This window comes from Coturnix japonica, chromosome 6 (genome assembly GCF_001577835.2).
Source record: "Coturnix japonica isolate 7356 chromosome 6, Coturnix japonica 2.1, whole genome shotgun sequence".
Lineage (NCBI taxonomy): Eukaryota > Metazoa > Chordata > Aves > Galliformes > Phasianidae > Coturnix > Coturnix japonica.
In genome coordinates, this window is record NC_029521.1 from 12,749,188 (window position 1) to 12,773,381 (window position 24,194).

Sequence of the window (24,194 nt, forward strand, 5' to 3'; positions counted from 1 at the left end):
TAACATTTATCATGTTTGCTTTTGTAGCTGACATCATTGCATACACTCCCTATCCATCTTGCATTTATCATGCACATAAAGTGCATTCTCTAATTTAAGTTCATTTAATAGCAAACAAACAGCTAAGATTAGCAAGTGTCAGTCCTCAACTAAGCCCCCAGTTGTAAAAATATCAAAGAAGGGATTAATGGATTTGTTAACAACTCCAGTTTGAAGAATAAAATAAGTACATAGTGAAAATTAAATAAGAGCACAGGAGGGTTACATATAAGATTTAGGTTTACTACCACTATTACTATCTAATGTATAAAAACATTTTTACACTGCTATTTTTTCAGCCAACTGTACAATACTCCAGTGGAGTGCCTCCATATGGGCCATTCACATAATGCAGTAACATTCTGGAAGCAATGCTTTCATCATTATTCAGTGAGATACACACACACAACTCTCAGTGACTGCTTCTATTTCCTTTAAATCTAAAGCTAACAAAATACAGGAAGGAGCAAACTATTGGAGAAATCACTCTAACTGCTGCTAAGAATGATCTATACGCCAGCAACATACCTACTTAGTACCTAGCCTTGCAGCCACAGGCTGAAGCAAGTTCTGATTTCGAGGCAAATATTAGGTATGAGTAAGCACTGGTCCCTCAGGTGAAAAGCTTCCTCAACTTCACTTGATTTCCAAAGGAGGAATTCAGCCTTGACTAATGACTTACCTTGTGCAGGAATGAATGACTACAATGGCTCAACACAGCACATGTTTTTAATAGCTTTATTTAGTCTAGAAGCATAGGTGGACAAAATTAAAGAGACTGTCAAAAGGTAGGCAGTCGTGTTTATAATGCTTAAATCTGTGTGTCGTACATCATCAATTTCGACAGCACAAACTACTTGTATTCCTGCTAGAACACCTTTTTCTCACATACTCCTTTGAGAACAGAAGAGCAGACAGCTGAGAAAAGCTTGAAGTGAGCTTTCTGCTCAAAGCAAAAAAGCCTGGAAATTCACTTAGTACTGGATTTCACTTCCTCCTTTCCACAAATGTTTAAATATACTCTACTGTTGCACAGCTGTTCTCAGCAGGCATAGCGTGTTCTTGTTTGCAGCAAAGATGGCTACACAGATAAAATCTCAAGTCATAAAATCTGAGCAAAACCAACTGGATCAATATTTTAGATCTGTGTTATACAGAAGTGCTTCACATGTTCAGAACTAAATTCTCAGGCATTTCTGTGAAATACTAACTTCTCAAATTCAGAATCTTAAAACAATTAGAAGCATAACAGAGATGAGAAACACTAAGGCAAATGCTCTGCCTATCATTTAACAATTATAATAGGTAATACCAGAATTCATTGTTTCTTAACTACAATATTTACTGAGTGACAACAAACATATGAAAAATATACCTGTAGCCAGTACAGTGTCATCTTTCCCCTGGGTAAAGACTACAATTCGTTGCCTTTTAGTGTTCACCTTTGGCAGGGCTTGTGTCTTCCGGGCTATCTCTTTAATGTCTTCAGTCTATTAATAGAAAGAAAAATTCTTGTAACCAGCGTATTAGTGAGAGCAGTTAGAGCAGTGAAAGACTGGAACTTTATTAGCAGATCAAAATATTTATTTTCTCATGGCTAGTATAAAATAGACTTCATTGTCAGTAGAGGAAGATTTTTAAATGGAAGAATACTTCATTCTCCTAAGGGTTTATGTCATACCAGGAGACCATTGTTTCTAATCTTGATAATGATAGTTCAGCTATTCCAATTGCTGCAAAACTGCAAAGCTAACAAAGGAATTACAGAGCATTTCCTAACGAGCAATTAGTGGGTTTGGTGGTTTTTTTTTTTTGTTTGTTTTTTTTTTTTGCTGATGACTGGATTCCAACCTCATCTACCAGAAAATTAAAAATAAAATTTGCAAGAGAATACTTCTTATAAATTCTAAGCCTGATTTTCATTCAATCCAGTCAGGTTTTATAGTACTATAATCCCTCTGATTTCAGAAGGATAACAAACACTGTTTCTTGAACTCCCCTACAGCAATTGATCCCAACATGTAAACCCACCACACCCTGCAGCACCTTCAAAGGTGTGGAGCCCAGGTGGGTGTGCTGTGTGCTCACTAGCAATCTGCATCACTGAAATGCAGGGAATGAAAAGGTGGGAGCCACTCAGTGGGGCACAGAACACCCCACAATTTTCTGAAGTGAGGAAAAGCTGTAAAAAGAATCTTTGCTTTAAAGGGACATGGTACACCACAGTGCATCTAGCTAGGGACTGAGAATTTAGCATAATGAACCAAAACAGAGATCCATCCAAAGCCTCTGGCAGCAACAAGTTTAAAATGTTTTACTTGGTGCAATAAACCCAACAGCTCTTCAGCTTGTCACTAGAACATCATCCCTCCTATTCTCATAGTTCAGTTGCCATACAGTTTGAAACACAACCACTGCAACTTCTAAATTATTTAGTTTTCAATCTAATCTAAGTATTCCTGTTATTAGTAGAAGCATTAAATCCTTTTATAATGCTCCATGGAAGATTTTGATCACAAACCTCAAGTCAGTAAATTCCATAGATTAAATTTGGTATATAAAAATCTATTTCTTGCCATCACATATATATATGTATAGATTTAACAGGATGAAAGTAAGGCAGATAATTCTCTGTATTACCTGTTGAGCTGCATTTTATTCCAATGTGTGTTAAACAACACCGCACAATGTGTGCACTTATGTACATGCAACCACAGTGAAACACAGCAGACTTGGCAAGGGCCTAGTGATGAATATAATACGAAAGCATAAGTATACTTTCTGCATTTTTTAGTGATCTGTTCATTAAGAAAGCCAACTCATCTTAGCACAATTACATAATTAATAGAGTTAATTTTTAAAGCTGTCCAGAGTGGTATTAAGTCATTTACCAGAGTTATAATTAATTTGTATTAATAAATTGGTTTTATTCATCCAGAATCAGCATCTAGTGTTATTTTTAAAACCAGGTACTGCATGTGCAGTTTTGACTGTGGATGCTGATTTTCACAAGTGCGCTTGTTTTTCATCAGCAGCTCAGTTAAGCAGTGTAAGAACTATAATCTACACACTACCCAGTTACTTGCTGCTTTTTAGCAATCTTGTTGATCACACCACTGACAGCACTTCACCTTTACCACAGACAGAGAACAAGCCTGGGCTACGTGCTTACCGGTATCCCTTTAAGTGAAAATTATCCAGCTCTTTTGTAATAGTTCTAGCCTCTCTCTAATTTATTTTCTCTCTGGTAGTCAGTGAGCCCATACTGATTAATACAACTTTGTTAAATGCTATAATAATTTGCCCTTACTTACTGCTTTCTTTAATTCTTTTTTGAAATCTCTCATACTTTTAATCTCCATGTACAGTTAATACACTAACACAATTGTGTTATTTCATCCTTCCTCCTGCTTAGACTCTTATCATGGGCTTTCAAAAGACAAATTCTACTGTTGGAGAAGACCAAGGAACCTTGAACCCCTCAGCAGATGGAGAGCAAACAGAGTCCACCTTACCTCTAATTCTCAGAAGGCAAGAAGCACCTTAAAAATGCCAGTGAAAATAACTGCAACTGCTGTTCTTTTCAAATGTCTTTTTAAGGGGAGATTTGTGAGCAGAGGGTATCAGCTGGTGGCACAAGCTATTGGATAGGGCATGAATGGAGAATTACAGCCCTTCATCTGGTAATTTGTAGGCTTCTGAAGGCTCACCTACATTCTGACCTACTTGAGGTCTTGACAATTAAGTGGTCTGTGAAACAAAACTGCAATCATGGATACCAAGAAAAACAGGAGAGAGGAGGTTAGTTTTTGCTAAGGAGGAAGCAGCTCCTAATGACTTTATTAAGCACATTTACAGTGAAGCAAAGCAGGCAAGGAAATCAAAGAGTTTGAAGACATTTGTGTAATGTATTTACATGTACTTTAAATTTTAAGAGGAAAGTAAGGAAGCAATAATGGGAGAAAATGACAAGATCAAGAGATGATTTCTTCGGTTTAAGGAAGAACAAAGATGAATTTATATGAGGGATAGAGGGCTCTAAGGAAAAATACCAGTAAAGAATGATGGTAGAGGGTGAAACAGAGTAGACTGTAAAAGAAAGTAAAACGCATATGTGCTTTTAGGAAGAATTAAATACATAATAGGCACATAACAGTAGAAGAAAGGTATCTAGCCGAAAGAATTATTTTAAAAGGTAAGAATTTCAAAATAGGCTGGTTTGGAGACTTGTGTCTGCTTACACAGACTTCTAAAATAACTAAATGCCATCTTCTAAGAGAATTAACTTGACATTTTAAGCCAAAATCACCTTTCCATACTGAAATTTTTCAAAGGAAGAGAATAAAATAGTTTTTATAGTGAAAGAGTTGGGACTTCAGCACTCGGGAGGCTTTAACTTTTCCAGTATACATCTTTTCCTTATCACCGTGTTATATTTTGAAGGTACAACTGTTACATTTTAGAGCAGGTAAATATTTACAACTTAGGATGCAGCAGTACTGTGTCCCTCAATTTGCTGTCAGTCAAATGGTAAGAAACCCTGCCATCTCCTATTTCTGCTCAGCGTATACATAATATTGTCAAAGAGCTATAATGAATAATATTTACTTTGTATTGACTCAATACAACCTCCATCTACAGACACAGCTGGACAGTAGGTTTGTGAACTTAATGCCTCTTAAAGGTGCCATGAATTCAACAGGATACTTGTGCACATCTTAAAATACACGAGTCTGATTCTGATGGTTGGGCAGGTCTGATCCTTGTTTCTGAACAGCCATAAAAAAGCTGGGACCATCACAGCCATGAATTGAACAAGCATAAATCCACTGAAAACTGTGGACCTGTGCAGTGGATCTCACTGTTTTTAAGAGTGAAATTTGTTCCAGGCTATCAAAACTCTTTGATTTGGTTCCCCAACCAATATGTACTTCATGGAGAAGCATCACCTTTAACAGGAAAAATTATTTCTATAGCAGCTTAGATACATCTGCTCCTTTCATTTCATCTCATTTAATCCACATTTATAAGATGCATTTAGTCAGATAAACTGTGAAATTAACTGCAAGACAGAAATGGAGATAAAACTATGGAAAAAAAAAACAAGGCTGATCTTCAATGACAAATATTTCTGAGGAATTGATTGATTTTTTTTCTTTTTTTTTTTTAATAAAATAAAATTATTTTCATCTGTAATTCAGATTCAGGTAACAGCAACTTCTCATTACTTTTACAGTAAATATCCTCTTGGTTCTTGCTTTTGTCACTCCAATTCTTTACTTTCTCTATATAAACTACAGAATCCATTTTGCAAGATATTGTGATCTGATGGATTTTTTTTTTTTTCCTTTAGCTAAGGAAATTAATTGAAGCTATTTTAGTATTTCCTAAGATACTTTCTTGGCAATGTGATTTTCATTTATTTATTTACTGCCTCCACGGCACAATGGGAAAACAACTGTGGACACTTACCAAATCTTTGTCAGGAAACTTGACGTGAGAGTTGTTGCCAAGCAAGGGGGTAATAAGAGATAAGATCATAATCATTGTGCACTTTACTGATACGCTGTAATCAAATGTGGCAGATTTAGGATGTTCAGAAGGAGCTGTGCTAGAATCTCTAAGCAAGCACTAATGGAAAGGTTAATATGATGGTAGTTAGCAGACACCAGCAACAGCAGTTTGTCACTAGAACTGAATTTAAACCAGGCATATTCAAAGTCTTTAGCTCAAGGGGGCAATAAAAGTATAGAATGGGTAGACTTAATACACTACTTCCTTTCCTTTTTATTGTCTAGCTACCAGAGGGTACCAATAATTTGTTATGCTTCATAATATATTTGGAGGCAGCTGAGAAATTCATTCATTTGATAGAATAAATTGAAAGTGTATTTTTATGCTAACAATAGAGATTATACAAATGAAAATTGACAGTGATAAAATGTCTGGATTTCTGCAAAGCAGCAGCGAATTTGGGAAACATAAAATGAAATGGGCCAGCCCACAGCTTTAATATCTAAAACACTGATGTACCTGCTGGTGTACGGCACTAAAGAGATCTAAATTGCAGAACAAAAGCTGCCAGTCTTTCCCTCTTTTTTTTCTATGCTGCCATCCACACACAAAGTGGCACGTTCTTAAAGTGCTGCCGTTTGAATCGCGCGGCTTCTATTATTTATGCAGAATGGGTGTTGAGCAGTCAAACTCCTATCTATTCTTCTCCATTGCAAACAAATCAATTAAGGTGGGTCTTATTCCAGTGAAAAAACATGTAACAGGATTTATGTGCATTTGGTTCCACAATTTAGATCTCAGTGAGATCACTTACTATCTGTGAAATTAGTACAACCGTTGTCACATTAATTATAGTATTTAAAACCTGCCTATTTGAATTCAGCATTAGAGACCAATAGCTGATAGCTCTCCAGATTGAGTTATCTGAATGCAGCCAATGGGAGGGGCGACAAAAAGGCTTAGGCACTCAAATAAATACCTCAGAAAAAGGAAATCAAAAGCTCTGAGAATCGCTGTAAAATCAACAGTGTTTACTTCTAGAAAGTAGGGAATCGAGCATTTTTAGAGCACAGATGGAAAGCACCAGCTCGAATCTGTTTTGAAACAGAAATTCCACACCACCCCTTCGAAAAGCAGCGCGGTTTACATTAATCAGTACCTACCAATTTTATATACAACCTTTCTACAATTCATTTGCATAATGATAATCCGCATATGGCAGGGTTTAAGTTCTTTAAGCGGTGTTATATTTCTCTATTTAGTCTTGCCTCACCACTGCTTTAGCAGTGAATCCTTGTGGAGTGTAATGCAGCTAATGAGGTAGCTTTTTAACTGAACAAACTGACAGGTCCCATATCTGCAGAGGCAGCTTGAAACCGTGCCCAACCTCTCGGCTTCCCAAGAGGCTTTTCAAAATTCAATAAATAACATCTGTAGGCGATGTTGGGTGCAGACCTAGCAGAGTGCGTCATAACACTGAGCTGGCAGAACAAAGAAACCATGACGACTGCCAAGTTTCCATGGCAACCGCTGCGAGGCTTGGAGAGTATAATAGCACATCAATCATTGTCCAAAAGAACTTCATTATCAGCACGAAAAAAGCCTTTAGGATCTGTTTAGTGTGCAATTGTGGGTTAACTCACCTCAAAGCCTTGCTCTCTAGCAAAAGTGGCAGCTTCCTGAAATAATAAAAAAAGAACAGTTAATTATAAAGTGCTAGATAATGAAGAAATAACACATTTTGAAACTCATTCAGCCAGTTTTCCTTTTACACGATTATCTCAATATCCCCACATACAGTTGTTCAATTCTGATAGTTGCACCCAAAGCTTCCCCCTCCTTCCCGCAGCCCAACAGCAGCACAATGTCAGCACAATGCTCAAGTTCAAATAAAGAAGGTACAATATATGGTATTTTCCAGGCGAGGAAAGTTACTTCTGGACATAGGACTTTAAGTAGGAAATCACAATTTCATATCCAGGCTAATATCCTTCAGACATATTTTGAACCAAAATTACAGTGTTATCTCCATTGATGCACTTCATGGGATACGGGTTTTTAAGCCATTAAAAAAAAATCATTTGTCATCTACAGTGCATAAAAGAAAATAGGAGCACGAAATGTGTTCAAACCCTCATGGTGGAATCAGATGAGCATTTTAAAACACTCTGATGTCTTAATCACTGCTTTAGGCAATTTAACTACGTTCTTTTCTTCAAAGAACAGAGGAAACATTAGGGTATCAGAATGTCCTCATTTCTTATTTATATTAATTGGAGCAATTAAAATCTCTTTTGAAATAAAAGCAAGCAGACAGGAGACAACAGCAGTGTTTTTCCCTTATTCACTTTCTACCTCAGCATTGCAAATACTGTTGACAACGCTCAAAGTCTTTACATTTTAACTTGCAATCATCCAGATTATCTTTGCCAAGTGATATTAATAGAAGGATAAGACTTGAGCCTGAATAGAGAGCTGATCCAACCAAACAAAAATAACTACCGTACCGCACCATTTAAGGCCAGCATCCCTATGACAGCTTTAATACTGCAGAAAATACATACTCGTGGATCTGTACGATTTGCCAATTTGGGGGCAATCTAAGAATCCGAAGTGGGTACAATTGATTATAACAACAGTAACTTGAGGTTAATAAAATGCGATCAGCTGAAAAGCACAACTCCTCAGGCTGCTTCTCTGCAGAAACATAAGGCTGACCGGGTTAGCCTTAGCTGATGTTGACAGAAAAACTGAATCATGGTCCTGACAATTGGGTGCGGGCAAGGTTAGCCACTTTGACAATTTACTTACAATTGAATTCCTTCTTGTACATCACACAGTCAATGACATTTGCTAGCCTGGCTGTCAAGAAGGAGTGTAGGGTTCAAAGATATCATGCAGTGTTTTCTTAAAGCAGCATGTGATTAACAAAGCCCATGCTCATATGAAAAAAGGAGCCTGCGAGCTTCCACTATACAGTGATGCACTTACAATGAACCACAGTACAATCAAGAAAGCCTCAAATGGGACTCTGACACAGAAAAAAATCCCACAAAAAAAAAAAAAAAAAAGGAATAAGAGAGCGATAAGGGGGATAGAGAATAAGAAAATAAACTAATGATCATGTAAGGCAGCCAAATAATTTCTGTAACCTCAGGTTTTTGGTCATGTGAGTGAAATTGGAAGTTGCACTGATCTGTCCTAAGGGACTTCTTTAATTCCCCAAGGCAGCGGGACATTAACATCTGTGTTAAACTATTGTTTGGGCAGGAAACTGGACACCACTACATTCTTACATCTGTGAAATAAAAGCTATTCCAGTTAAGTAGTACTTCCTTATGTGAGAGACTTTGAGAGAATTCATCTTAATTTTCTGTTCTGGGGCACCCATGCATAGCAGATGTGGTTTGAAAGACCTGGCTCTTCCACAAGAAAGTACAAATGGATTGCACATTTGGCAAAAAGCATCTTATCTTAGGATTTTCCTTCTGGAGCTTTGTCTTTTAGCCTGGTCTGTTGCCCAGCTACATGAGCAATGGTAGCCAGCACACAATCACAGGTTGACCCCTAATGTAAGGGGTCTGTATGTGCCAAAGAACAACAGCAATCTTAATTTTCTTCTCTCCTGTCAACCAAACCTCACAACACCTCCTGAGCAGCTTCCTCCAGGAAGGAGCCTGCAGCTCCCTGAGAATCCGCATGTTCCAGAATTAAAGGCCCTGAGAATTAAGGCCCTTCGAGAAAAAAGGAGAGAAAAGCTCAAAGCACTTCTTTAGAGGCTGTGGTTTGGTGTTTGCAAAATGGTGAGAAATGTTCGGCAGGCCCTGAATGCAGGGCCAGTTCAAAGTAAATTAACCAGATAAAAGCAATGAGGAGCTTTTAGTATCTATTCACAATAACAGTGAGAACAGGAAACAAGCAGACCCCATCTGTGCAGCCTTAGGGCACTTCATACTGAGCCTCACGTACCTAATAGAGTAGTCAGGTTAAAATCGAAGTGGCTGTAACATGTGGAGACTGCTGGGGTTTCAGCGGCCAGCCAGGGCGTTCCCTGATGCAGGTGATAATCAGTATGATAATCACTGTATTTACAGGCTTTCCATTTTATATCTGACATTGGAAATCACGGAGAAGGAGGGATTAAGGAAATAAACAACCTACACAGAAGCTTTACTGCTCCCCGGAGAATGCAGCATTTCCATTCATGCATGACATGCGACAACAGCAAAGCAAAACAGCAACAGAACTGAATTTTCTTAGGAGGCTTTATTTCATGTCAGGAGTTCTTTTGGTTCTGATAAACTTTAGGTCTTATTCATTCATTAATACAAGTCAGCATTTTCAGATCTATTTTCCTTTTGTGTCTACAGTGCATCTCACTTCATAACAATCTATCCCCCACCTTCCTTCTCTTAAAAACTAAATATATTTTAAATGCTCACAAACCTTTCTTATATAGCCTTTTTATCAACCACAAGAGCACATTTGTTTCTGTATCACCTAATGCAGAAATGGGATTTGTTAAGTTATGAAACATCATTTAGCTCCTGCCATTTTGGAAAAGAATAATCCCCAAACCTACAGTCATGCTGAAGTAAACAGCATAAGGTGCCATTTAATGGACTAGCTCAATGTCATCAAAGTCAACACACACCCTCTCTTTGCACAACAATGAGCAGTTTACACAGGAAAGCAAGATAAACAGATAACAATAAAAAAGACAACTTCCCCCAGTACTGGTCTTATTGTTACACTTGACTCTCTTCATAGCTGAAAACTAATCACTTTTTGCACATATTTGGTTGCTGTTGGAGCCCCAGCATTTAGTAAATTGAGCCATCTATAGCCTACACTCCATCAATTGTTAACAGGACTTGTTAGAATTTGGGGCCCTTTTATCATCAGCAATTGAAGCAACTTGTTCACAGGTAAACCAAAATATACCCTCTTAACAAAGGAACCATTAGCTTTGTAGGTACTGATATTTGATGATAAGCTGGCCAAATTATAGCCCAAATGCTAACAACATGCATATTGGGTTAAACTGCAATGAACAGCATTGAAATTCACATATTTCTGAAATTAGATGACAGAAGACTGTTTCAAAAGCATCACCAATAGCATTATCTACAATAGCATTTTAACCTTTATAAAGAGGAAAGGAACACTGTAAACTAAATTTGCACTTCATTGCTGAAATCAACATTATCTCATAAAGAAATGATAAAACAGCAGGACAGCAATGATACCTTTGCACACTGGATGCACTTTCCGTAATTACACAAGAACACAAATGCAGGAGATGCCGGAGCTAATCGCATGCCTCCATCCTTCTTGGTAGGGGAGGCATCTTGCAGAATAACCTATAACTCACATGTTACAGCACTGCCCTGTTCAGCTCCCTCTAATTCTCTCTTGAACTTTCTTTAACAGCCTCTCTTCCTTGCTATTCTCCCACCCTTCCAGATCACACCCCCTGCTAAAAAATATGAGAAAGGAAATGAAAGATAAGAAACAAAAAAACAGGTTTGGATGGAGTTCCCATTCCAGCAACCATTAACCTCTTAATTTACCCAAAATAAGCCCCCCAAAAGCAAGCACTGCTCATATTTCCAGGAATACAATCCCCTTTTTCTGCACAACTAATCTGTGACTCAGAGTCTTCACCCCATCCCATAAATCAACAAAATCTTAGCCACCACACACTTATACAACATGAATAACTGCAGAAGAAGATGTATGCACTAAATTAGAGGCATTAAGAAAAATGAACAAAAAACCAATAACAAACAAGCAAATAACAGCAAATAAAAACCAGCAAATGACTATCTGGACAATCCATGGGCTGTTTGCATTTGCTGAAACCACTCCTACTGGTGCCAGCCATGTTTCATTACAACCTGAATAGTACTAACCTCTATCACTACGCTTCTTTTTCTGCTGCTATCTTCTAAAAATCTATCTTAAACATTTTTTTCTTCAGCTTCAGGGTATTGCTGTTGTAAAACTGCCTTTTGAGAAGTATGAACAGTTAGTTTTCCTCTGTTTACACTGTTTCCTTTAACACATCAAAGGCAATCATATAGCCACTTAGTACTATCAAATCACCGATGTGTTCATCTCTAATCCTGGTATAACTTTTTGTCCTTTGTTTTCTCTCTGGCCTTTCTACAGCCTGTCATGTTTGCTGAAACAAAGTGTTAGCAGTTCTGCAAATCTACTCTAACATCCAGACCCTGTTATCTAAATGAAACGGTTGACAGCAAAGTAAAATAAGCAAATGAGGATCTAGGGAAGATCCATTCAAGTGATGCACACTGATATCCACAACCTAATTCTGCACAAGATTGACTCAAACAATAGAGACAGGTGCTAAAGATTTGTGTTTCCGAAATAGATGTTTTTATGTATGATTTCTTAACATAAAGTAAAGCTTTCTAAAATGACAATTGAAAAAAGAAATAAAAAATGATATTTTTCTCGCCATACTAGAGACATGAAAGTTTTCTGTTTCATTATAATAAAACTACGAACACTTCTAATTCAGCTTTCCTTAGGCAGACACATTTGTCCTACCTATTACTCTGTTACCTTGCCACTTTTACATTGTCATCTCTCTTCGTAACACAGAACTTTCTTATAAAACTCTGCTAGCTGAGCTATGCTCTCTGTTTTACAAACTCCATAGGTACTGGTAATCTCTGGTCTCAGCAGTATGCTTTGTTCAGTAATTCTGAATACAGGCCTTTAAAAGTCACGTTCTTTTGTTAAACGCTCCCTCTTATTACGTGAGATTAGTCATTCATCAGCCATACAGTCATGAAGAATACTAGTGTTGAGATCACCATAAGTCCTGTTTTTGGTATTTCTTTCACAAAACACTCACTAAAGTGTGGGAGCTAAGCTAGTTTTTAAGGACATGGACTAGTGAGAAGCGCCATGACATGTTTTACACTCCTCCAACTCTAGGCCAGTTTACGCTAAATATGATCCTGGAAATGGCATTTGTCTCAAGGCACAGATATGACAATGGATTTCCATTCGCTGCCTTTGGATTGCAACAAAGATGTCAGACATTCACTCACTAACATTGTGACATCACTCTTTACTGAGTATGCAACAAAAAGCCAAACTTGTGCCATTTCTTGAGACATTCAAGATCAGGCTGGGTGGGGCATTGAGCAACTCCATCTAGCTGTAGGTATCCCTGTTCACTGCAGGGGAGTTGGACTAGGTGACCTTTGAAGGTCCCTTCCAACTCAAATGATTCTATGATTCCATGAAATAAAGGTGCTGTCAAAGGTAGGGTAACCAATAGTCATGACATACCTAAGGAATCAGAGGCAGACACTGTTAGACTACTTGATCAGTTGAAAACATGACTTCAACTGTTATAATTCTGTTATCTGAAAATGAACTGATAGAAAATCTATAGAATATAGTTCCAGCTGGATCTGTAACCTTTAGTGCCAGCAGTTCACCTACTGCAGCTTGTGAGAAGTTACACACATCCCTCTTCAATTCAGTGCTGAATAGGTACCAATAGTTACTCAAAATTCTGAGATTGTCCTATGCAGCCTTGCGTGTCATTGTAATCTGATTTTAAAGTCAGATATCACTACATCTCACTGTATAAAAGCAGTACAAGCTCACGTGCCTTTATTAAAAGATGGCCATTTATAAAGGTCAAGAGGTGAATGCAATTTTATTCTTTTTCCCCATCCTCCAGAAATGCCTTCTTCAATATGGGTCCTATGAGAGTTTGAGATATAGAAGTCTAAGGAACCACCCAGCATATTTTCAGAAACAAATGCATGTCTGATGAAATTTTGCCACTGCTGATAAAGTTTGAGCTATACTTGGGGATGTGTTACAGGAATAGAATGTGTGAGTATTCTTTTCCTTTGATAAGCACTAATTCTTGATTTGGTCAGTAGGGTACACCTGTTCACATTTGAGAAGATCAATAAAAGCTGGTCACAGAAAGGACAAACCCTGCAGACAGCCTGGGAACCAGCACTGAGAATCAGCAGTATCTGAACGAATATCTACCCCTCACTGGGTATTACCGAAGAAAGCACAGCTGGCATCAGTTGCACGGGCAGATTATTGTAAAGGAACACCAAGTGTTTTTTTTTCCTTTCTTTACTTCCACCATGAGTAGTCCCAGATCTGAAAATTGCTTGTGTTTTTTTTTTTTTTCCCCCACAAAGGATAGCAAGGATTTCTTGCAAAAATATTTCTAAAAAATTTTTAGTTTGCTCGAATAATATGAAATACACTGGCAAATATAACTATACTACCTTCATGCTGTAAGTGAAAATATAAATTAATAATAGTGAAACGACAATAATCGAAAAGTAGAAATGCCATATGGATAAAGTTGTAATGTTCAGAGGGGGTTCTGGCATTCTACCAGAGGGTTTTGTATGAAGAAGCATAGTGTGAAAAGAATGAAGAAAGGAAATGCATTTCTTCTCCTGCTTGGGTTCACGCTGGAGCATCTGTATTACATACAATTTGTTAATATTCAAGTTATTTATTCTCCTACTTATGTTATTACCAGAACTATAGTTCCTGCTAGAATTTTCTATGGAAAAAATCATCCTGAGTCGGAGTGTAATGCCATAACAAGGTCTGCCACAGCTGCAGCAGTGATATGCCTCTGAGCCATTTTGAAATTTTATGACGGATAAAAAGCTATTACTTATATCTCTACCCTACATCCTTACCTAAAGAACTGAACTGGTTCTGACTGTACATTTCTCTCTCCTCGTAGATTATAAGCATCAAATTAGTGAACTTCCTTACACCATCTCTTTGTACAAATGTGCCTATCGCTATCTTAAAAAATAAAATGCATCATGATCAGAACAGAGAGACTCCTTCTTTAATCATCACCAAAGGAATAGAACATAATAAAAATGAAAACAAACAATAAAACAAATTTAATAGCTAGAGGATAAGAGTTTTATACACATATAAAAAATAGAAGATATGTGGTATCTTCTGAAGCCCTTAATACTGCACATTACTGCACATTACATACTGCTCTTTGTACTAACCTTCTGGCTGAAGGATGACAAACAGAAATAAAAGATTGCATCATTTCCAACAAGGCCTTCCATGATTGCAACCACTCACAGTAGCCTGAAATCACTGACAAGATATTCTCATCTAGCAATTTCAGTTGAAGAGAATAATCAGATACTGTGCTAAAAGTGCTGGGATACAACAGGGCATGTCTATTCTAGCTAGAAGGTTAACACATTTTTAGCAGTAGAATTTAGCTGTTTTCTCCACTTTGTTTTGCATGATGTCATGCACAGACATTTAGAATTATAACTAAGACTATGGCGTTGGAAACTCTATAAAGAATAATCAACACATAACTCGCTTCATGCGCTAGACTTGCATTGCTTTTTAACCTTAGCAAGAAAAAACAACAACTGCTCACTGCAATCTCCAGCAATAACACTAACTTTTAAACACAATATTATGCATTAATTAAGTTTAACCCAGTTATCTTATAGCTTCTTATTAGAGTCTGTTGTGCTGTTGCACACTAATTCGATCATGCATTTACCTGTGTTCAAGATCCAGATATTCAAGTTTTCTCTTGTATTTCCAGAGGTAGGCACTGAAAAGAAAATCCTCGTTCCCAGTCTGCACTAGCTGCTCTCTCACAGCATGGTCTTTGCATGGAACTGCAACATTGCAATCTGACCACAGACAGGTCACTGTACTTCCAAAAGAACATGAGCTCTAATTCCTGATGTGACTAAGGCACTTTTAGTCAGAACGATTGCTAATTTCTTGAACCATTAAAAAAAAAATTATAATAGTTACAGTCAGTATTAGTATTTGTCTGCTTCTGACCTACAACTGCTTGAGGACAAGTGCCTTTTTGGTATGTTTGTCCCACTTCTTAAAGAAACCAAGCCACAATATTTCGAAGAATTATTACAGAATCCCAAGTTGAGACTGGAAAGGGCCCTTGAAGCTCATTAGTACAACCACTCTCTCACACAAGGTCAGCTAAAGCAGGCTGGCCAGACTGTTCTGAGTATCTCCAAGGACAGACTCTCCAGTGCTCCTCCAAGAAATTTCTTTCAACATCTGACTACCCTCACAGTAGTGAGTTTTTTCGTCATTCTTAAGGAGAGTTGCCTATACTTCAGTTTATGCTCACTGTCTCTTGTTCTGTCACTGAGTATCCCTGTGAAGAGCCTGGATCCATCTTGATTATCACCTCTCATTAGGTATTTACATGTTAATAAGATTCCTCTGAACCTCTACTTGAGGACCTTCAGCTTCTCCTCACCTACTTGGTCTCCAGCCTTTCTTGATGCATGAATCTATTTTTTCCCCAGGCAGAGTACTTTCCAATTTCATCTGTTGAACTTTATGAGATTCCTGCCAGACCATTTCTCCATTCTGTCAAAATCTGACATTAAAAACTTGACGTTATATTTTGCTTTAAGATAGCAGCTACTGACTGGAAGTACAGGATAATATCCATGCTGGGTATAGGTAGATGGGGAAGGACTATGTCAAAGACTTTATTGATGAATAAAGGGAAGTTATGAGATTGTTAGGATGGAAAATGATACAACTAAAGAAATCAAGCAACTAACTACAGTCACACAGCAGGACTCTATGAGTGAAACAGAGTAAGCTGCTAAAACAAATAATCAGAATCCGTCAGAGACTACGAAGAACCTTCTTCCCAGCTTCTGCTGTCCAAAGGGCTAATGGCATTCAAAAGGAAACCAAGGCTGAAGAAAACATGCAAGTCTACTAATGTCTGGACTACTGAACTTTGCCTAAATATTTACCTCACATGGATTTTAAGAAACTTGGCTTGATTTGGGCTGCATATATTCAAGTGATCTATAACCAATTTCTTCACACATTCAAATCACTCTTCCTCCACTATAATTGCTTTTTCCTTTAAAAATTAGATCATGGTTGCCCTACTCGTTGGTTTTGTCACCATGTCTTCCAAGATTAAAGTGAAATATTTTCAAGAAGTGAGGTTCAAAGTTCCTCTGCCAGAAAGCAACTATATGTTTTCTTACCATTTCTTTCTACTTTTAAGAAATCACACTCTCATTGAAAATAAGAAAAATTATAAAGAATAAAAAATGATGAATATTTATGATGTGCTATATAAAAAAAATTCAAAATTAAATAATGTGTGAAAAACTGCATTCCTGCATCGTCTTTCAACTATGTGAGAACTTATTCATTAAAAGTGTCATTTTCACAATGCATTATAACACAGATGACTGTATACAAACCTCTCCCTTTCAAAGATCATAGCACTAGATATATAGAAGATATAGTAACAAGAAACTCAATCCACTGCAGTTTTGCCTGTTGGGTATTTGCCTTCCCTGTTAAATTAACTTTATGTGCATATATATATGTGCTTACGTATATACATACACACACACACACATATATATATTATAGGAGAAAAAAAAAATCCACTATGGAATCACAGCAACTTAACTACCAAAACTTACTGGCTCTTTGAAATCTTCTGAGTGCCTGAAGGTTATGAAGAACCCCAACTATTGTTTCATATATGCTAGTTACATCAGCATTCATGTTTAATAGCACTGATGTGTCTTTTTATTACTATGAAATAATTTCACCTTAGTAATGTGTAGTAGAAATTAATTAGTATCTGTTCTCTCTTAAAGATATCATTTAATACATTAACTAGTTGTAAAACATTTATGTGCAAATAGATTTTTCTTGCAGTGTTATGACTGAGAATATGATCTACCTACTATGAACTATTGATCTCCAGTTTATAGATTCACACAGTTAACTTAAGTGAAAAGTAAAATTTCATCTTGGTTCACATGAAAGGGAAATGTAAGATTTGAACAAGAGAAACCTTTCAGTTTTGACTGTTCTCTTTTCCCATACAGCAGTTCTCTAAATCTCTGCTAAGCAAGGACAATCTCCTGATGGCATCAGCTGTATATTCTATAGGATCATAAAGGTATGTCACAGTTTTCAATCAGTAATGCTTTCAAAGATTTCTACATTCTCTATATAGTTCAAGAGTCAAAGAACATTTTTTAATCCTCACCTTTACTTCAGGACAGTCACTACTTACAACTCCAATTCCATACCTTTAAAACACTACATTTATTTTAGGATTTGTCTAATGAACATTTTTTAATTACTGAAATAACAGCTTGACATTATATTTTAATATACAGTTATATTTTTACTTAATATATGTCGGTGTATTGTAAATGAACCTGAAATTGTACCGGATCCATTTCTTATTTTATTACATGATAAATCTAAAGACTGCAAGTTATTCTGAAGCTGAAATTAGTGGTGGTAGTAATGGTAGTAGCAGTAATTCAGTTTTGGACAGGTTATTTTTAGCTGCATTCTTGCTCTAGCCCATCACTACAGATTTCTCACACCTCCTGAGTGCTTAAAAGTGTAAATAATCTTTTTCTTTCCTTCTGCCTGTAGCATTATATTTGTGTTTAAATATAACAGAAGCTATCGCAATCCAGTTTGCCTCATACTTTCCAACACAAGAAAAGAAATACTTGCAATTTTTTCCATGATGCTGCATCTCTTTTATTTCATGCAAAACTTGAAAAGAGCTCTGGGGTCAGAGCAGTACTGCTCTTCTACTCAGACTGCATCCCGATTTGGGCGCTTGAAAATTTATTACTTTCGCTAATATGAGTAATAAATACTTGTCTAAATACCATACAACAAATGACTGGGAGCATTTTAAAACACTGCTATTGAGCTGACAGAGCAAAAGTGGCTGAAATAACAGAACAACACACACTAAATTCGAAGCTTTTTTAAAAGACAAATATTTAGGGACTTGAAAATGAAGCCAGGACTTCTGAAAAGTGGCAGCAATTTGTTGAATCTCCTTCTTTTGATATTGTTTTTCCTAAATGAGTTTGGAGCACTCATATAACATAATAAAATGTAATCAAGTTAGAAACAATAAGCTAGAACATATTCAGCACCAGCAGACATACATATCTCCCTAATTTCTTTTCTCCTGTCAGATTTTTGCATCACACTCTCCTCTTTCAGTCCAGTTTATCGTCTCACTCTAAATTATGTTTCAAAAAGTCACATGCTATGTTTTGAAAATTGCCATGCTCTAAAAGGCATTTTGATCTTAGCTTTATACCATGAAAACAAACAATTTATTTAGTGTCTGCCTGGCTCACATGGTGCGCAGTGAACAGTTTGCGGAGGATACTGTGCTAAAAGTGTCACTTTTAAAAAATAATATTGAAGCAGTTCTTTACAAACATGGCAATTGTCCAAAGCACATATGGAACATTAAATATAACCGTAAAATTTTATGCACCAGATTTGACCAAGGTCTTGAGCTCTAATTTATATTTTCTCCATTTTGCTGGAAGACTAGCTGCATTTGATAAAGCTACTTCATAAGGACTCTGTTCTCCTAACATTTACACATCACACATCTGGACTTGGAAAGGGAGTTTGAGTAATAGAGCCAACTAATGCAGATCTTGTTTACGTTATATGCAATTACTCTTGTGTCATGAATCTCCCTGGGATATCAGAATGTGCTGAAGGCACCCAAAGAATATGTACGTCAAATAAGAGTGCATAAACCTGGGCATCTATCCATGAGTTCCTTATACGTGGTCATGTAAGAAAACCAATGGCATTTGTGATTCCTAATAATGTTTCAATTCATTTTCATTAATTATTTGTACGTAATTAGAGCTGCCCTTGGTGCCTGAAGATCTCTGTTTGGATTGCTTTTCTCTCACAACTTGCTCACTGCAGCCAAGGGAACTAAGTGATGGCAGTTGCAACACTCAATTCAGTTACATAAACACATCATCCCTGCCAGATTCCCCTGCGGTGTTCCCATTTCATGAAATAAGTCTCTGGCATTTAGTAACGTACTGTACCAACAAGTTTCTTTTCATGTGACAAAAAATTAGGTCCTCTGCTCCTGGCAGCAGAGAGGCATGTGTGTGAACATGTCCCTGGAATCCACCCCAGCCCATGTGGCTGCACCAGCACAAGGTCAGAAAAAATAACACTTGAGTAGCTGCAGAACAGGAGTTGGTCGCCAGACTTCAAGAGGAAAAAGGCAGCCTTAATCCAGAAGATGAGGAAGGCTTACTCCTATGTGTGTTGCAGAGGCAGCACACGTGAATGCACATTATATCTTCACCATATACAACAGGAATGTTCTTTCCTATTGAGAGTATTGCCAATGATGATTAAAAAGAAAAATCTGGCTGGCTTATTTCTATTGGTATAAAACATCACAGCTGAAACAAACACTCTTGACTAAGAAAGCAGTTTGTGGTGAAGAGAATTGGACAGAGTGACCAGCCTAATCAACTGCACATCTGATCAGCTTCAATGAGAGGGGGCTTTGTGGATACTTTCCCCCCACATCTGCCTAACAGGATGAAGTTGTGTGGTCATACTGCACTGACATACTGGAGCTTCCCCTTACCACGGCTAGGTTCAAGACTATCTGGTAAATTACACTGGAACTATAGAGGGAGTAGTAGTTGCATGTCTGTCAAAGACAACGCAAATCTTTGGACACATTTATATCAGGCAGTGATATCAAAAACTCCAGACTGCTTCTCTTTGAATATCCATGTTCACAACCGCTACATGCATTCAAGTTTTCCCACACTGTCTACACATGAGAAAACACAACTCAGATATAAGAGGGAGAAGTCTAAATCCCTGGGGAAGAAAGACAAAAATTGGTGGTTAATGGTAATTTCAGAAATCTCATTTTTGGCTTTTCTCTTTTCTGTTGGTGTTAGCAAGCGGCAATCCAAGATATGTAAAAATGCTACCTAAATTCTTTACAATTTTACCATTAAATAAATAACAGACCATTTCTACAACAGAACCCACAGTTCTATATTATGGTATTTTATATGGCACCAACAAGATAATAAATAGCCAAGATTTTGTTTTGTTTCTGAATTTAAACTTAAAATGAAGGCAAATATTTTCTTGAACATCAAATATTATTTTCCTGTAACACTTAAGTAGGTACCAACATCCCAAACAAGATTAAAGGTTAACTGTATACTAGAAGAGTCTTTGCTGATATGAACCAGTAAACTTTTATCTCAGTGGTAAAGGATTTACAATACCAGGGATGTTAGTAACCAGAGATTCACTTGCACCAATTGCTTTTAACCATAAAATGTTTTATAAACCAATGTCTTACTGTTTGTTTAGAAAAGCGTGTAACACTCTCAACATCTACTTTCAGTACTTGTGCAGGAAATAATCATGGTTCAAGTAGTACATGGGCAGTATGTATTCCAGAACTAGCGAAGAAATCTGGTGACATTGTCATTGCTATGGTAACTATACTTCTGTAGTGAACATTGAAGTAAACAGGTACATAAAACATGTATAAGTTGTCACTATATAAGTTACTGCTGCCCTGGAGCTGCAGTAATTTGCTTCCTTTAAAATAGTTAAATCTTGCTCTAACTGCCTGTTATCTTGCAGTGTCCTATTATTTCAAGAAGATGACAAGGCTCTTCTTAGATAATACAGTGCAAACATACAAGCAGATTGATTTATCAAGAAAAGAACTTTCTGAAGAAGTAATTCATTGGCCTGTAATCAGCAATGTATGAACAACCTTCTAGCTTGATGAGGGAAACCACTCCCAGGCTCTTATGAACCAAAGCAAAGCTAATCCATTGTGCATACTTTGAAACAGGAAGGATATTTCTCCACTTCTGGCAAATACAGAGCCATTTTTGCATAGAGAGCTCTGTCTCAAGTTCATCTGTTATTCTTTTGTCTCCTCTCCCCACATAACCATAGCTGAGATGTGCAATTAAGAAAAACCCAGGCTGGACACAGTCCCTGTTTAAGTTAACAAAAATAATATGTACAAAAATTTTGCTCTCCTGTCTTTCATCATATGCAATTTTTTGGTGGAGAGAAGTTCTCCTTTTGTCCCCAGCTGAGCAATATAGCACATTTTTTGGACTTTTCATTCACAAACTAATTTTGAAACAGTTAACAGCAAGTTGCCTTCTAATACACTGTGATGTTGAACTGACATTCAGGGAAAAGGAAGTACAGTTGTCTTCCAATTTAGACCACAATTGCAATGTTGACCAATTAAAGCAGTCTATCCATGGCACAAAATAAAGGCAGGCACATACGACATTCTTTGGATCCTTTGGGACTGTTTCCTTGGGTTAGATTACATATATAGCTTCAAAGTCTTATGTTTCTGAAAGAAAATGAATAGTGTTTTGTGACAGCTGAATTATATCATCATATCAAATGGATTAGGATAGTCACAGAGACTTGGAAGACCTAGACAACTCTCACTGATAAAGCAGGTAAAGCTGAATAAGTCTTTCATAGAACATACACCAGTGCACGACCAGTGACAGAACAGACATCTCAGAATCCAGCTGATTATCAATCAAATTATCGATGATTACCTAAATCTAGCAGAACTACAGTTGGGCAGTTAACTCTAATATGAGATTACTAAGATGTCAGACAAAATAGTCACCTGCCAGTTTTCACTAAGGGTTTTACAAATCGTAAAAAATTATCAGTGAGAAAGAAAGTCAAGCATCGTGTTCTGGTTTCTTACTCTGTCATTAACTCTCAGAAATAAAAACTCTGTTCTAAAACATATGGTCACACCTCCTTAGGCCTGTTCTGTAAAATGTGCAGAGGGAACTTGAAACTGAAGATACAATTCAGACCAAGCAGTAAGGTTTCCTTCTCTCTGTGGCAGTAAATTCTTAAATCAACTCAGGCTGTAATGTGCAACTTTGAATGAATATAACTCTGCAAATCACTACCATAAGGGTCTGATTTATCAGTAATACTCTCATTTCATTATGTTGCTCTCTTGATAGAAAAGGTACACAAGCATAAGTTAACAAATTGGTGCACTGTGGCTGTTTTTCTAATGCTCTTTTATATCTGTAAATCTGTTCTTAAGAGTCAGCATCAACACAAAATGATTTAAGGTTGATACTACTCAAAAGAGACAGAATTTTTGCATGGCCATGTGCTCCCTAGGTTTTTTGAGTCCATCTACCATACACACAAATTAAAACAAACAAGGGGTCCCTGGGTTTGCACAGCCCAGAGCAGAGGAGCTGAGGGGAGCCCTCATGGCTGCTGCAGCTCCTCACAGGGAGCGTAGGGGCAGTGTTGAGCTCTGCTCTGTGTGACAGCAACAGGACCCCAGGGCAGGGGCTGGGACATCCCAGGGCTTGGGACAACACTCTCAGACATAGGGTTTGAATTTTAGATGATCCTGTGTGGAGTCAGGAAGTTTTTTTAATGAGATTTTACTCCTCCTGTACTTCATCCTTGAAAATGGTTGTTCACAAATATACATACTGCCAAAAAGTGATGACATGAATAAGGTGTGATGGTGAATTGAGGGACATTTTTCTCTGGTAAGATAGTTCTTACAAAAGTCTAGTAAAGAGACATGATCAAATTTTTCTTTGAGTTGAATATCTGATTGCAACTCTATAAATTTCATTTGTAAATTCACAGGTAACTTATTGATGCCCTCCACCTTGGGATATTCAGTGATTCTACAATACCCCAGGTCAACAGAAAGCTAAATTCAGGGTATGACCCCATAATTTCAGCATTAAGAATTGCGAGTATGTTGCAAAAATTCTGAAATCTGTATGTATAAACTCAGCATTAATCTCATACTGAAAAAAAAATCATCTCACTAAGACAAAAAATAGACAAGAAAGTTATTCATACAGTAACTCCAACCAGCTGCAAACTAAAACATACATGAATAAAGTCCGACATGTCCTTCAGGTCGAGTTCTCAACTAATGTAGTACCACAAACTAAAAGAAAAAAAAAAATAAAAAAAAATCAAGGTTGTTATGCATTTTTACTGTATACTCCTATTATTACTGCTCTTAATAGAAGGAGCATAAGGACACGTACCCAAGACACAGCTTGTTAATGGCTCTTCTGTGCTGATAGAACACCAAGTCAAAATCAACCTACTTCTCACAAATCTTGCAACACAAGTGCTAAAGTGACAGTACAGGCAAGCCAAACCTCCCCTTCCTTTGCTGTTTTGCACAAGACTTAGACAAGACTCATTCTCAACAGTTAAGAATGAGTATGCATTCTTAGCACTATCTTTTACTCTCTTCTACTAGAATTCACATTGTTTTAGAACACAGAGACTACTATTAAAAGTTGCTGAAAGTATTCATGCAGAAAGCTGAAAAGAGATTGACAGTGAATTTTACTTATATAGCAAAGACTAATTTGTATTTTACGCTGTTTCAGCAGTCTTTGACTGTTTTCTTCAAAATCACTGGCTCAGTGGCACCATATGGAGCATGTTGAACTTAAGATACCAAGAATGTGTCCAAGATATATCTCACTCCAGTGTGTTAAAACATTCCACCCTGCAGCTGTCATTATAGGAATATAATTCATACCCTAAAGTTTAAAGAAAAACAGTGTAGCTTACTATGCTTACAAAAACACAAGACTTTTCTGGTTCCAAGTAACAGTCAGTAAATGGAGAGCAGTTAATCTTCCATACTGCTTTCTTAA

General features: G+C 37.1%; 1 protein-coding gene across 2 annotated transcripts in view; it reads right to left on the reverse strand.

The window, feature by feature from the left end:
- ADK (adenosine kinase) overlaps positions 1–24,194 on the reverse strand; it is a 258,451-nt gene that overhangs the window by 36,605 nt on the left and 197,652 nt on the right. For both annotated transcript variants that reach the window (XM_015866530.2, XM_015866531.2), the window contains 2 exons: positions 7,197–7,232; positions 1,415–1,529 (listed from right to left, as the gene is read on the reverse strand). In XM_015866530.2, the coding sequence (XP_015722016.2) occupies positions 1,415–1,529; positions 7,197–7,232 (151 nt within the window). The remainder of the gene's footprint in view (positions 1–1,414; positions 1,530–7,196; positions 7,233–24,194) is intronic.